Source organism: Dermochelys coriacea, chromosome 4 (assembly GCF_009764565.3).
Source record: "Dermochelys coriacea isolate rDerCor1 chromosome 4, rDerCor1.pri.v4, whole genome shotgun sequence".
NCBI lineage: Eukaryota > Metazoa > Chordata > Testudines > Dermochelyidae > Dermochelys > Dermochelys coriacea.
In genome coordinates this window covers 119,129,060-119,145,254 of record NC_050071.1, presented here as the reverse complement: position 1 = coordinate 119,145,254, position 16,195 = coordinate 119,129,060, and the positions used below count along the sequence as shown (strand labels likewise).

General features: G+C 40.7%; 1 protein-coding gene across 1 annotated transcript; it reads left to right on the top strand.

The window, feature by feature from the left end:
- Positions 1-11,879: 11,879 nt before the first annotated feature.
- CYTL1 (cytokine like 1) lies at positions 11,880-14,735 on the top strand. The gene is made up of 4 exons (XM_038400309.2): positions 11,880-12,253; positions 12,344-12,388; positions 13,780-13,908; positions 14,073-14,735. The coding sequence occupies exons 1-4, from the start codon at positions 12,110-12,112 to the stop codon at positions 14,154-14,156; spliced, it is 402 nt and encodes a 133-aa protein (XP_038256237.1). The 5' UTR covers positions 11,880-12,109; the 3' UTR covers positions 14,157-14,735.
- Positions 14,736-16,195: the final 1,460 nt, after the last annotated feature.

The window sequence follows — 16,195 nt, the reverse complement described above, 5'->3', positions numbered from 1 at the left end:
CCACGGGTACTCTTTTTCTTTTTGCGAATACAGACTAACACGGCTGCTACTCTGAAACCTGTCAATATAGTTAAAGTGGTACAATTTTCTAGTGTCAACAAGATCTTCATCTAAGTTATGGTTGGGTTAACTGCAGGAAGTTATCACTGTACTGGGAATGTCAGCAAATACAAAACTCCACAAAAATGTACAAGAATCCTTAACATTAACCAGCTCATTGCCTTCTGAGCTGTCTGGATTTAAAAAAAAAATAGTTATAGGGACCCTCAGTAATCAGGGTCTTGAGAAGTGTGTTTCCTAAGCAGAAGAGAAAGTTCATTTCTTTTTTGTTTAATTAAAAAAAAATATTTGAGATGAAGAATTTGCAATAAAAATAAGGTTTTTAATTGACAAGTATATTTGATACACAGAATACATATTAACACTAATTTTTCTCATGTTCCATTATTTACTTTTCCTTGTCATGCTTAAGGATTTATTTTGCCTAATTCTATTCCTGAGCCTGGCTGGTATATTTAATAAGTGTATTCAATTTCTTAAAAAGAAAGCAACTCCAGTTATTTTCACAACATACATGACTGTAGTCAGTAGAGCTTCATTCATCCAGGGCCTGTTCTGCATGTTCTTGGATTTGGAGGAATTATTCACACCATGCAAAGCAGACAAGATCCTTGGTGTCCAGTGAAGCTCGAAGGAGTTTGCAAAGGTGGCTTCCTGATACCTAAAGGGAAATCCTGGCTCTGTGAAGTCAGTAAGTTTTGCCATTGTTTTCAATGGGGCCAGGATTTCATCCATAAGGTTTGTACACAGTATGAGATCTATGTATGTGGAGACAACAGAATAAAAGAGCCACAATCAGTTACACGGATCTGAGCTGGGAACTTTGCTCATCATAGCTAGTTGATTTGAGGATTTGTTTTAGCTCTGCTGTTATATTAGTCTGTTGGAAGAGCTGTTTACAATCAGAGATACACAAAGCAATGCACATTTGGCCAGATGTTAGTTTCTTGGTAGAAAGGATAAATGGAAAACTGAATCTGCTACCATGCTAAGAATGTACTGAAAAAGCTCTGGTGCATGCTGTAGTTCAGCCGGGATGTCTCCCTGGATTTCTGTTTAGGTTGAACCAGTTGATTATACATAGTTGCATTCTCAATCTCATTCATTTCATTGCGTGTGTTTTAGTGAATTAACACTGCTGAAAGGTCCTGGAAAGCTAGTCCTGGGGAATTAATTCCTCCATTTATCTACAGATCAGGCACCACATACACAGAAGTTCCTTACCAGGATGGCCTAGAGGGACATCCTTTACGAGCGAGTGGTAGCTCAGACCCCAGCCATTAATCTCGTCAATGGGTTTACACCAGAGATTAATTTAGCCCACTGAATGTACTGCTCCGATGCATTCATTGTTAACTGTTAGTTTCACACCATTCTTCATTGTGAAGATGACCACAAGGGAAGTGAAGATGACTAGTGTTGAGAAGGCCTGGAGCTATGGAACATATTTTGGAGAAGGGGTGGAGGGGATAGTTTGTTAGTAGGTGGGCTTGGTTTCTCAGCTGCCTCATATTAACAAATATGGATCTAAATCTAAATCAGAATCTAGAAGTGTTGCTTAGGCCTTGTCACTGCTAGGCAATAGTGTGTTTTGACCTCAGGGTCACTAACACACAAGCTGTCCCAGGTAAAAAACACATTGAAGACCAGGCACTTTAGTTTTACATTGAGGTAAAAGTCTAACCTTTTACAGACACCCCCATACTCCCCCAGGCTAGACCTCACCTAGCTTACTTCATGGTAAAACTAACGTGCCTGCTTTTCATTGTGTTTTTCCTTCGGCATAGCTCATGTGTATTAGTTATCCTGAGGTTTAAAAAAAAAAACAACAAAAACCACACCACCCACTTTTTTTGGTGGTCAAGACAAGTTTCTAAAGCCTACATTAGTAGAATCAGTAAGTCTAGTGGTCACTGCCAAAATAGGAAAGTCAGGATTAGATCTGTGCAGTCATCATTGTCAGTGTATTTATCTCAATACCCCGTGAGGTAGAGCATTATTCCCATTTTATAGATGGGGAACTGAGGTAAAGACAGACTAAGACCCAGATCCTCGAAAGGTATTTAGGCTCTTAAATTGCATTGAAATCAGTGTTAGGAGCCAAAATACCTTTTAAGGGCCTGAACCTAAGTAACTTGCCCAAAAATCACAAAAGAAATCTGTTGCAGAGCATGAAATTGAATGCAGGTCTCCCAAGTTATAAGCTTGTGCCCTAACCATTGGACCATCCTATCTCTAAGGACACAAGGTCCCCCCATCTCCATATGTGTCTTATAGAAATCTAACTTTCAAGTAACTTGCAGGTATTAGTACAGTGCCAGCTCCCTGTTAATAGGTCCTCCAGATTTCAGTTTGTGTGGCTCATGTGAAATGAACACGGATATGCTCACCCTTCCTAGTCAGAACACCTGGGTTCTACTCCTAACTGTTTCACGGGGATTTGTTTAGTTTCTTTTATTCACTTGATTTAAAATAAATGTATTTTTGAGTAGCAATATCAGTTCGCTCTTAGTATATGGAAACAGCAGGAATGCTGGGGATGAAGATAGGACTATAAAATAATTAAGCACCAGAGATTAAGCAGCAAAGAGGATTCAATCACCAACAAAAGGCATTACAGTTTCAAGCTAACTACTGTATAGTAATAATGGCAACCATCATTTAGAGGTACTGTAAGTTGCTTAGGGCTTGTCTGCACCGGGGATCTGTGTGCCAGTGGAACTTCTCCAAGAGGTGCAAATCACTAGCAGAGAGCATGGATATCAAAAATGACTTGCACAAGTCTGGTTTACCCCAGTTTCAAATGAAGGCAAGCTCTATCTTTTACACCTATGCAGTGCATCTGAACTAAAAGTTCATACCAGTGTAGTTACATCAATATAGCTGCATCAGTGCAAAATAAATAAATCCCAGTGTAAATAAGCCCTTACAGGTAGTCCTGGTATCTAGAGTGAGCCTCTGAATACCTCTGTGTAATGGAGAGACTGAAGTCTGCTAAAGCAGTTCCGCCCAGCTCTAAATGCAAGGAGTGTTATTTTTGTCACAACAGAAAGCTTAGGAAAGGTGTTTTAAATCACTTCCTAAATACACAGGGCTTAAAGAAAAGCATTTTTCTATATTTTCCCCTTTTTTTAAAAAAGTGGCTCATTTCATGAAGTGCCCGATGGAAGCCTCTAAATATTAATATAAACATTCACTAGACAAGTCTTCAACTTTAAAAGGATAATAAAGAAAGTTGTTTGGAGTCCCAGTAGACTGTTCAAACATGACAGGAATTTCTGCCCAAACAGCAAGTCCTTTCATTTTTAGAAAAATATTTTTGTTTCATTTTTTAGTAATTTAAAAGCAAACAAGACTATGTAGCTCAAAAGTGTAGGTAGTTAAGTCATGGGATACTTCCCAATCTCTCTTTTTCTGTTTGCTTTTAAAAGGAATTTTGCATACTAAAGAGCAAACCAACAAGTTGAATTTCCACCAAGGGTGCTGATGACATCATAAAACATACAAGTGAAGATCAAATGATTGCGTGACATGTGATCACCAAGACAGAAATTCACTTACAATTAAGGTGTTTCTTTATAACAACCATCATCTTGATCATTACCAAAGATTGAACCTGGGTCTTCTAGAGCCACAGGCATGAACTTCTGCAACTTCAGCTAAAAGGCTGAGCTACTCCCCACTGAATTCAGTGGGCTTTGGATCAGTCCCACAGTTCCCAACTACGATACTATAGTAGAGTCAGATCCTCTGTGAATCAGGCACAGAAGACAACTCATAACACACATTGAGCATTAAGTTACATCTTGCTCTCCTCCAGTGTCTTCCCGTCATATGTTTCTCCTGTCTGGGCTTCTCCATTTTGCTACCCCTCTCACCACAACCTTATGATTTATAGACTAGCTCCCTCTCTTCTCTTCCCTTCCCCTTCCATGCTGATAGTTCTCCTCTCCCTGCTCACATACCTTTTGGTTGCTTGGCTTCTATGGTCCTCAGGTCTCTGACCAAAACCTTGATGTAAGCAGCCAGTGGGGAGTTCAGATCTGAATCTGAATTGTATAGCTTTCTAATGCTCTGTCTCCAGCCCGCTCCCCCCCATGTCCTTGTAGCAACCTTTTACGTACTTGAACACTGTTATGTCCCCTCTCAGTCTTCTCTTCTCCTGACTAAACAAACCCAATATTTTCAATCTTCCCTCATAGGTCATCTCTTTTTTGTGCTTTTCTCCAGTCCGTCCACATCTTTCCCACAATACTCCAGTTGAGGCCTAATCAGTGCAGAGTAGAGCCCTCTCCTTTCTCTCTCTCACCTCTTTGTTCCAGCATATGGGAGCTGCTTCTTCTCTCTTCCCCTCACCCATCCTTCCTTCCTGCTCAGGGTGTGGGGAGGGGTCACATGCTGCATCTGGGGACAGAACTTGGGGAGTAGAGGGGGGCTTGTCCTGCCCACTACTGCTGCCACTGAGCAGTGACTGTGGTGCTAGGGCCAGGTATTTGGCTCCCATTTGGTGGTACTGGAGTATGAGGGTGGTTGATGCAGCTTGCTGACTAGTCTGGGTGGCCATTGTGGGCTCCCTGTTTCAGCCTCACCCTTTACCTACCTGCTGGATCCTTGGTGATGCCAGGGGTTTGGTTGATCACCAGTTTTGGGGTCTGGAAGGGACTTCTTCCATGTGGCAAAACTGGCTGGCTAACTGCTGTGTGGGGTTTTTCCACCTTCCATCCAGCATCCAGTTCTGGTCTGGGGATGGGGGAGGAGGGGTTAAATTACAATTATTGCAGTTCAGCAGGTTCCAATGCAGTTCATGGGTGGGGGTGGGGGGAACGTGTCCAACTAAGGTCCCTGTAACTTATTGAGCTGCCTGGGTAGGATGATGTTGGGGAGGGCAGAAGGGGAGGAGTGCTTCTATCCTAGGCAACTCCTGGCTGCTCTCATCGCATCTCTACCACCTTCAGCGTAGAGGAGGGGACGGGGTCAGGACTCTGGCTTCCAGTCAGAGTCTCTTGGCAGGCTTGAGGGAGCAGAGGACATGGCCTTCATACCCATCCTCAAGCTTATGTCTACCAGGGCCATTAGTGCCCACTGGGAAATGCACTGGAACAACCTTTCTGGGTATTTGGGTAAAGTTACCTACCCAGTTAGGGAAAAGTTTTAAATAAAGCTGTGACCTCTGCATTTAACCTTTTTGTCATGTCTGTCTCTCATTGTTTCCATGTGCACCTGAAGTGTACTTTGTTAGTTAGATTAGATACATTAGTCACACAATATTTTTTTCTGTTCTCGGATTAGATGAGTAACTAAGAATCAGGTTTGAGTGTCACATGAAGAAGTTTAAAGTTTTGCAAAAATGTTCTCTATTATTTAGCTTAAAACTTATTTCCATGAACACTCCTGCCAGTAATGTCATTCACAGGAATATTCTCAAAAAATGGATGCAAGAAGGGAATAGACACAGGTGGAGTGAACTTCATGTTTTCTTTGAATAATTTATGGAAAATATTTTGATGTATTAGCTCAGCTCTATTCACTCATTGTCAGTTCACAGAATGATTTTTTCTTTCACTTGTATTAGTCTACTCTGCAGTTGATTAGCAATCAAAACACTAAAATGCTTTGACCATGTAAAGTGCAATCTAAATGCTGTTATTAAGTATAACATGTTATTGTTAAATATTATGGTAATCAAAATAGACATTTATGAAAAAGATTCATATGCTTTTAAAAAGTTCAAGCAGCTGAGACAAGGACAATTGTTTCTTACAGATCTGGCTTCCATTTCTAGGTTAAGGGGAAAAATACAAAAGAAAGAGACCTGGGAAATAGAGAGATTTTGTTTCACTGTAAAAACTGAGGTTGTAATTCAGGGACCTTGAAAGGGAAGAGTGTTGTGCTTAAAGCACTGATTAGGACTTGAGATCTGGGTTTGATTCTCATCTCCACCATGTTCGTCCAGTGTGATCTTTGACAAGTCACTTAGGCTTGGCAATGCTGAGCAAAGCATGACGATTTGATATTTCAAAATTTCTCATTCCACATTGGTATGAAAGAAACCTTTCAAACATTTTCACAGAAAACTCATGAGAGAAAGTACACAAACAAACAAACCTGAGAATAGCCAATAGCCAAGTGGTTTGGGCACTCAACAAGGATATGGGAGATCCAGGTTTGAGTCCCTGCAGTACCTGATTTGAACCTAGGTCTCCTACAGTCTAGTTGTTAGGACTCATGCAAGATATCAGCTATCCTAGGGTCTATCATTCATCATGAAAAGCTTTTAAAGGTCTTTTTATCACTGGAGAATGAGAAATTTTGAAACCTCAAAAGTTTTCATGGGATGGTAAAAACATTTCCAACCCAACTGTAGGCCTAAGAGTGTAAGTCACATTTGAAAATGGGATTTAGGCCTTGCATTATTAAAGAGACCAACTCCTAAATACCTTTAAAAATCTGGGCCTTGTGTTGGAGCAACCTCAAGGGTTATTAAATCACTGATTGAACTAAAATGCTAGTAAATTAAACTAACAACCTATAACAAATACAATCAGGTACTTTAGAAAGGGATCTACAAAAAAGGAAGATGTGCTATCAAGTAAGTCCTCCAGGAAGTGCTACACTTCCTGTATGCTCCAGAGACAGTCTTTAGTTTCCTGTGACACCCGCTTATTGCTGGGACAGAAACAAAGCAGCCCAGGACAGGACAGTCACAGGCTCAGCTTCACAGAGTAGTTGAAAGTTTAATTATGTACATAGTTCCAGTCCATAATCAGGAGTTTATTGGCACCCCTCTGCTTATCAGTAAGATCCTACATTACTATTGGCATCCTTTAGTCTGTAAGAGAGAGTGGGAATTGCAGCCTAAGATATAGATGGTTTGCAATGTCTCATGTGACTGAATAGTCCAATCTGAGATTTGCATGATCTTTGGCAGTTGTTGCAAATATGTATCTTGGTTGGGAGCTGTTTGCTTCCTATGGGCTCTTTTCTATTCAAGCTGTAGGAGCCAGCTCCTGTCATGGGTTTTGATGCCCTGATAGAAATGATGGCGCTGCTTTTTATGATCACTTGTCAAGATTTCCCATCAGTCAGAATCAATTCCAAATTCCTTCCTATCTCATTTGCATGTATCTGTATAGCAAAGCTTGGGATGTCCAGTTGTTCTTGTTCCCTCTGATAGATGCATACCCAAGGACATGCTACATGGGGAGCTGTCTTCCAACCTACTCAGAGGGTCCAGCCAGCAAAGTCATCTTTGCTTCAGCAGGGCTGCCACACTTGGTAAATTTGCCCTTTGAAGAACCTCTGCATTGACTTTATCTTGCCATTTGGTGTTGAGTAAGCAGCGTAAAGAGCATGGGTGAAAACTGTTTAACCTTTTTTCCAGATGAAAATAAGTTGTCCATGTTTCCCCACCACACAAGTGTGCTGAGGACGCAAGCTTGGTACACTAACATTTTGGTCTCAATGGTAAGCTTTGAGTTGTTCCATGCTCTTTTAGTTAGTCTGCTAAAGGTAGTGTCAGCCTTTCCAATGCAAACATTTAGTTCTTCATCCAGTGAGAATCATAGAATCATAGAATCATAGAATATCAGGGTTGGAAGGGACCCCAGAAGGTCATCTAGTCCAACCCCCTGCTCAAAGCAGGACCAAGTCCCAGTTAAATCATCCCAGCTAGGGCTTTGTCAAGCCTGACCTTAAAAACCTCTAAGGAAGGAGATTCTACCACCTCCCTAGGTAACGCATTCCAGTGTTTCACCACCCTCTTAGTGAAAAAGTTTTTCCTAATATCCAATCTAAACCTCCCCCATTGCAACTTGAGACCATTACTCCTCGTTCTGTCATCTGCTACCATTGAGAACAGTCTAGAGCCATCCTCTTTGAAACCCCCTTTCAGGTAGTTGAAAGCAGCTATCAAATCCCCCCTCATTCTTCTCTTCTGCAGACTAAACAATCCCAGCTCCCTCAGCCTCTCCTCATAAGTCATGTGCTCTAGACCCCTAATCATTTTCGTTGCCCTTCGTTGTACTCTTTCCAATTTATCCACATCCTTCCTGTAGTGTGGGGCCCAAAACTGGACACAGTACTCCAGATGAGGCCTCACCAGTGTCGAATAGAGGGGAACGATCACGTCCCTCGATCTGCTCGCTATGCCCCTACTTATACAACCCAAAATGCCATTGGCCTTCTTGGCAACAAGGGCACACTGCTGACTCATATCCAGCTTCTCGTCCACTGTCACCCCTAGGTCCTTTTCCGCAGAACTGCTGCCGAGCCATTCGGTCCCTAGTCTGTAGCGGTGCATTGGATTCTTCCATCCTAAGTGCAGGACCCTGCATTTATCCTTATTGAACCTCATTAGATTTCTTTTGGCCCAATCCTCCAATTTGTCTAGGTCCTTCTGTATCCTATCCCTCCCCTCCAGCGTATCTACCACTCCTCCCAGTTTAGTATCATCCGCAAATTTGCTGAGAGTGCAATCCACACCATCCTCCAGATCATTTATGAAGATATTGAACAAAACGGGCCCCAGGACCGACCCCTGGGGCACTCCACTTGACACCGGCTGCCAACTAGACATGGAGCCATTGATCACTACCCGTTGAGCCCGACAATCTAGCCAGCTTTCTACCCACCTTATAGTGCATTCATCCAGCCCATACTTCCTTAACTTGCTGACAAGAATGCTGTGGGAGACCGTGTCAAAAGCTTTGCTAAAGTCAAGAAACAATACATCCACTGCTTTCCCTTCATCCACAGAACCAGTAATCTCATCATAAAAGGCGATTAGATTAGTCAGGCATGACCTTCCCTTGGTGAATCCATGCTGACTGTTCCTGATCACTTTCCTCTCCTCTAAGTGCTTCAGGATTGATTCTTTGAGAAGTTGGTGATCACTGTAGAACTTAAGTAGCTCAACATTTTGACTACTTTTAGCTGGTTTGCATTGAAGGTGATTGAAGTCTCTCGTGGAACCCCCTGTCTTAATACAACAGTTTTCTTAATACTGATGGTGAGAGCAAATGCCTGACAAGCACTTGGAAAGTGGTCCATGAGTTCTTGTAGTAGATCTTCATAGTGGATGTGACGCTGTCTAATTAAAATATAATCATGCAAATTATTACTACCACTGCTATATAATTGCAACAAATCTTATACAAAGTATAATATATGGCCAGAAAGGGTTAAACAGCTTGCAGGCTGAATGTCCCAAAGCCAACCTTTAAAGTCATATCAGAAAGCATGCGAATGGTAATGAGGGCCATTCAATGTTAGATTGGCTAGAACTTTGAAATGTAAACCTATAGTGTTAGAAGTTAAAAGTTATACTAATAGTCTGTGTGTACTGATAAGTGTTAGCCATGTAAACAGACAATTCTTGTCTGTCACTATAACTATTAATTCAGAGATCAAAAAGAAATATTAACATTTAGATGAATCTTGGATGAAATAATGTCATTGTCTATATGTTTCTTTGAAGTTTGTGATAGAGTGCCTAATGGATAAATTGCCCTATGTGAATTTGTGTAATTAGTTACTGGTGAGGTTTAGAAAACAGAAGCCTATTGTTTACCCATGACTGTATGGTCAATTGGATGCTAGAAGACTGTATAAAAGATCCTTGGGTCCCAATCCTTTTTATCTCAGATCTGCTTAAGCTTCATCGGGGAAGTTTGAGTCACCAGGTTGAGATCCCAGTTAAGCTCATACACCCTGAATGTGATATTGGACATTGGACTGTAGCCTATGGACTAAATTCCAAAAGAACTCTTTGCAACTACAAAAGCTCACCACGTCTGCTATGAATCTGAACCTCAAGAATTGAACTCGTCTGTATGTATATTGATCTTTTAACCACTCTTTCTTTTTAAATAAAATTTAGTTTAGTTGATAAGAATTGGCTGTAAGCATGTATTTTGGTAAGATCTGGAATATTCATTAACCTGGAAGGTAACGTGTCTGATCCTTTGGGATTGGTAGAACTTCCTTTATATTATGAAAAAGATTTTCAGTATTCGTCATTATTCTTGACTTAGCTACCTGGATGGAGGCCTGAGGCTGGATCACTTTAAGGGAACTGTGTTGTTGGCTTCTGAGCAACCAGTGAGGTAATAAAGAATCTGTTTTGTGCTGGCTTGGTAAATCTAAGTACTGGAATATTCACCAGCTTTGGGGATTGTGTGCCCCATTTGCAGTTCACCCTAATTGAGTGACCTCAGCTGCCTCCCCTCCCAGGATCCTGGTCACAGTGGACTATGAGGGCAGCATCATCAGCGAATAGAAGTCCCCTGATTAGCACCTTTTTGACTTTAGTGAAGCTCTGTGAAGAGATACAGACAGCCTCAGACACAGGAAACCTCAAAGTCATGTATGATGGCCTGCTCTAGGCCCCACTGTCAACAAGGTTGCCACTCACAAAATCACACAGCAGTGAAATCCTTACAGATAAAAGCAAGCAGTTGTCTCATTGAACACTATTCAGAGCTATACACACACACACACACACACACACAAAACATACATCACCAGCGAATCACTGGACCAAATACCAACTCTACAAGTCATGCCAGAGCTAGATGTGGAGCCCACTGTAGAAGAGCTAAGAAAGGCCACTGATTTTCCTCCAGTGAGGGAAAGACAGCCTACTACCATATCTTCATCATCTGCAACTTAAGTGCTGGAAAGAGAGTGAGGTACCACAAGAGATGCGTGACGCAAATCAGCACCACTCTGTATAACAATAAAAGGTGAAAAGGGCAACTGCAACAACTTCAGTAGTATCTCGCTACTAAGTATAGCAGGAAAAGCTTTTGGAAATGTCATCTTAGTACACCTACAACAGCTGGCGAATCATGTCTACTCTGAATCACAGTGCGGATTCATGGCTGGAAGATCAACTATAGACATGATAGTTTCTTTGGGTCAATCCCAGGAAAAATGCAGAGAGCAAAACCGACCATTGTACATCACTTTTGTGGACCTAACCAAAGCATTTGACACAGTCAGCAGAGCAGGTTTATTTGCAATACTAGAAAAGATAGGATGCCCACCAACCCTGTTAAATCTTTATGTTCATTCCATGACAACATGAGAGCAACTGTCCAGTTTGACGGGTCCACTTTGGATAGCTTTGAGAAGAAAAGCGGAGTAAAGCACTCCTTGCCCCTACACTCTTTGGAATCTTTTTTGGTACTCCTGAACTGCATGTTTAAGGACATGAAAGATGGAGTGTATCTCCACAAAAGATCGGATGGGAAACTCTTCAACCTGTCACGACTTAAGTCAAAGACTAAAGTCAAAAAGTTACACTATCCCTTTACCATAAAAAAGAAAATGAATCTGAATCTGGTCCAGTGTTGGGAATTTTAGTATGAAACATATATTCTCCTTTTAATCTCAAAGTACTGAATATTAGATACAGACAATAGAAACAGTGACTGCAACAACAAAACAAAAAATAAAAAAAAACCCACTACACTCCCAGATTCAGCCACGTCTCCAAGACCATCAGAAGAAGTAGGCCACTACAGCCATTTTAAATGGTTTTCCATTTTAACTAAAACAACAATATATGCTCCCCCCCATCTTGCTAGCATTTAGACTTAGAGAAACCTGTTTCTCTTTATGCACGTGAGCAGTCACACAATGAGACTACTTGTGTGCATAATGGGAAGCATGTGCCTAAGTGGCTGCAGGAGTGGGGGTCTGCAACTCCACAATAATCCTGTGTTGCTTATTACACATACTTGTGTTAGCCTTTAGATGGTTACTGGGTTGTTTTCTCTAGGGAATAAAGTATATCAGTTGTGTTTGTTTGGTTATCCTCACTCCCTCCTTTCCCTGCTCCAGGACAGGAAAGTGCTAGCAGCTTTGGCTCGCAGGTTGGCAGGAAATTTAAAAACGGCAGTGAGCCGCTGTTTGGACCAACCCCAAAACATTTTTTTCATTGATACAAGAGCCTATTTAAGGTAGGAGTCCACTTGTCAAACTTAGATTCCACTGAAACCTATCAGTAGTTGTGTAACCATTAACATTTATTGACCTACTCTCCATAATGAAGATGCTGCTGAGTTTGGTTGTTCTGCTCTCTGTTTTTCTGTTGATTAGTTCAGCTCCTCCAACATGCTACTCAAGGATTCTATTTTTGAGCAAAGAAATCATGGCATCATTTAAGACTTTACAGAACACTGAACCTGTGGTGAGTTGATCTAAAACACTACTTAGATTGTTGCTTTTGAAACAAATCTCCCTAGGGAAAAAATGGCACTGTCTCTATTCTTTACTACAGGACCCCTGTGTGGAGATGCTGCCCAAGCTCTACTTGGACATACATGTAAGTTTACATTATTCTTTCTTTACAACCATGAATTAAAAGCAGCTAATGAAAAAAGTGCAAGTATGGGACATACTTTGAGTATGGATTGAAGTTACTTTTTGAAAGTTTAACCAGACTAGAGAGAAACAGTGAAAAGCAGCACTGTAGGATCTCATTTAAAAATGAAGATGTTTTTCTGAAGGTTTTTTTTGTTGTGGATTTTAATTTTGAAAATGATTAAATCACCATTTTAAGTGAATAACATTTGTATATTTATTATAATGGAATTTTACCAGCAAGTAATGTATGTATAGGAATGCATGAGAATAGTGAAAAGGTCAAAAGCAGAATCAAGACCATTGTGTCTTCTTTCCAGATGTGGAATATCTAGCTCATACAAATTGCTATTTTAACAAATTCAAGTGGAGGAGTGCATTGCTGAGTTTCTCTTTTTTAATCAGCTATCACTTCTTGAGCTCTCTGAAAGTTTTCCATAGGAGACAAAAGAATGGCAGCAATAATAATAAATGCATGTCCATACACCACAAAGGATGTGTGACACATTCTTTTGTGTAAGCACCTTAAATTCTAGTGCTAAGCAGTAGAATATGCCATGTTATGCTTTCTTCACAAACAACTGGGAAAAACTCCTATATTTTGTTGGAGGCAGAATAATCTAATGAAGTCAGTAAAGGGCTGAGACCCAAGAACTTCTGGTTCTACTCCCAGCTTTGCCACTGACTCACTGCATGGCAAAGTGGAAGTAATTTAAATTCAGTGCCTCAGTTTCTCTGTTTTCAAAATGGGGATAGTAATTTATTCACCTGCTTTACAGGAACATGGTGAAATTAGTTAACATTTGTGCAGTATTTTGACAACATAAAGTGCTAAGAACAAAGTTCCACCTGACCTTTCACAGTGGGAATGAGGCAAGTTATGACAGAAAGATCTTGGTTACTGTATATTGTAACAAACTGAGATGCTCCTATTGAAGGAATAGAGCAAATTCTCCTGCATATAATTCCACTAACTACAGAGGGTTATGCTAGTATTATCCTCTACTAGAGAACATAAAAAGAAGCCAGTGATGCTATCGAACTAGGAGAGCCAAGATTGGAGTGGGAGGGGCAGGGTCTATGCAGTTACCCCAGAATATCCTGTTAGACTGCATGGAATTAAGGGCCAGTAAAACACCAAGTCAGAGATGTAAAAAAAGATGGAGCAGACAACCCTTTAATGAAATATTGATTGTTTACGTAATAAATAGTTTATTTAAAAATACACATACACAGAGCTGGGAGTTGTCCATTCCGATGAAAGGGAATATTTCAGAGTGGCCAATGGGTAGTGCAAATTCACCAGTACTGCATCCAAATAGATTTACAAATCACCCTTTCCATGCCTTGCAGAATTATTGTGTGTTGGCAAAACTCCGTAACTTTGTGGCGTACTCCGCTTGCCAAAGAGTGCCACAAGTGAGTGCTCTGAAGGAAAAGATCCGGAGTCTGTACACCATTATGATCTCCTTCTGCAGGAGGGTATGTCAATGAATGTACACTGCTACTATTACATCTCCTTCCAGCCAGATCCAACTGCCATTGACTTCAGTGGAGTTGGATCAGTCCCTAACCTTGATATTTTCACTGTCTTCTGCATCCCTACCGCCCATTTATAAAACTAATCATTGCTCTTATTTCCCCAGGACTTAGTGTTCCTTACTGATGATTGTGATGCTTTGGAAATCCCTGTCCTGTCTCCTACTGATCCCTCTGTCATTCAGAGCTAAGAGAAAGTGAGACCACAGGAAGTACCTGGGATGGTTTAAAGGAAGCCAAGAGCCACCCAAAAATGCAATCAACTACAACATTAACAACCTTGTTTTTTTTCAAGCACACCAGCCCTATTATCTCAGGCCTACCCATGTTTCTCAGCCTTGGCAGGAAATGATCTGCATGCCTTGCATACCTATCAAGCTGCTAGCAATACTATGGTTAGAAAGCATTTTAGTCATTTGGCATTTGATGTTTCAGTTTAGCCAAATTAGAAAGTATGTTTTGTTTGATCAGAAATTAAATGCTGGGTTTGTTACTCTTTCATGAATAACTACATTCATACAAAGAAAAATATATGATTCATGTTCTAACCTAGTGGTTCCTCTCACTCGAGGTAGGCTTGCGATTGTCTGTTTTTTCTAAAGCAATTGGTAAAAGAAGTGTTAGTCTGTAGTCACAGACGTCTCTGTACTTTTATAGTTTGTATACATGTATATTGATCGCTTTTAGTGTCAACCTTATATGTATCGAAAATAACCCTTCAGCCAGTGGAAATCTCAGTGAAAAACTAAATTAAAAAACCCTTCTATCCAGAGAAGTCAGCATCATATCATGTCCATTCCTTGTACATACTGAAAGATATCATCCCTCTAGCTTCTTTTTCCACAATCATCCCATAACTTGGGGGGGTTTTCCCCCAGCATGAGCGGTCTTTAGTTTTTTTTTCCATGGCAATGCAAACATTTTCATGCCTGCAGAATGAAGCCATGCTTAGAAAGGTCATCAAGATGTGTTTTTAAACATTTTAGGAAACACCCATTTTTAAATGCTAACTTTATTAGTACTACTAGATGAATATTCATTTTTAATTCAGTTTCTGTGTTACAAAAATTTAGCTTGGTGAGAGCAGTTCGGGAAGCTTATTCAGAACTTTGAGTGATAGATGAGTCATAGAAATACAATACATATATTGGATATAAAGAACCATACTGGAAACTCCATGAAAGCATCCCATCTAGTAGGAGGCTTTAGTGGCCCTGAAATGGGTACAGGGAGTGAGCCCCTCCCCCTTCCAACCTTGCAGATCCTGGGGACCCACTTAGAAGAAACTCTGAGACCCATGGAAGTGGCAGCTATATGCCTAGATGGCTCCTTCTTCAATTCTGTGCTACTGGTTCCTCCTTCACAAGCCTTGATGCTGGTGGTTGGTGTGTTGTTCTCAGTTGTTACCAGCTCTCATGATTTTAATTGCCAATCTCAGTGTCTGGTATTTTCTGAAAGCCCCAGTTCCTGGCATCATGTGATTGTGAGAATCTCACCTTTCATTTAAAAAGGCAAAGGTTCCTAGCCCTCTTGGCTGCAGTGAAAAGCTTGGAACCATGAACCCCAAAGGCTCAAGAGTCATCAGGCAACTAAAAAGAACCCCCAAATTATCTTCTTTTAATGTCAAGGTTTAGGTCACAGGAAAGAACTGACACATTTTTGGAACATTTGGGGTTACCCAATACCACAGAAACTATAGTCCGTTCTCAGCTGTGGCATGCAGCACTCAGTTCTGCTCCATGAAGAGGGGCCATTAGAATTCTCCAGCTCCCTCTCACAGATTTACATATCATCAGTAGCAGCTGCTCCACAAAGTTGGATCACATTGGGGCAGCTCATGACCAGGGACACAATCATGCATGGAGTTCTTGGGGAGATGGATTGCACCTATTGGATTAGCTTCTGAGGAGGGAGAATGTTCTAGTGTTTAGAGAAAGGAACTGGAATCAGGACTCCTACATAATGTTCCAACACAGGCCTTTGTGTGACTTTGGACAAGTCAATGTAACTTCTTTGTGCATCATTTTACTCATCTCTAAAATTAGTATAATATTTTCCTGCCTGACAGCAGTACTCCGAGTTTAATTAAAATGATGTGATATTTTCAGAAAGGCAAAGTATTGAAGTATAAATCAAAAATTACCATATAGATTAATGAAGATCTAAGCAGAAATAAAATATGCCTACAGAAATCAAAATGAGCTTGAGAATTCCAATAAAAAAAACCCAA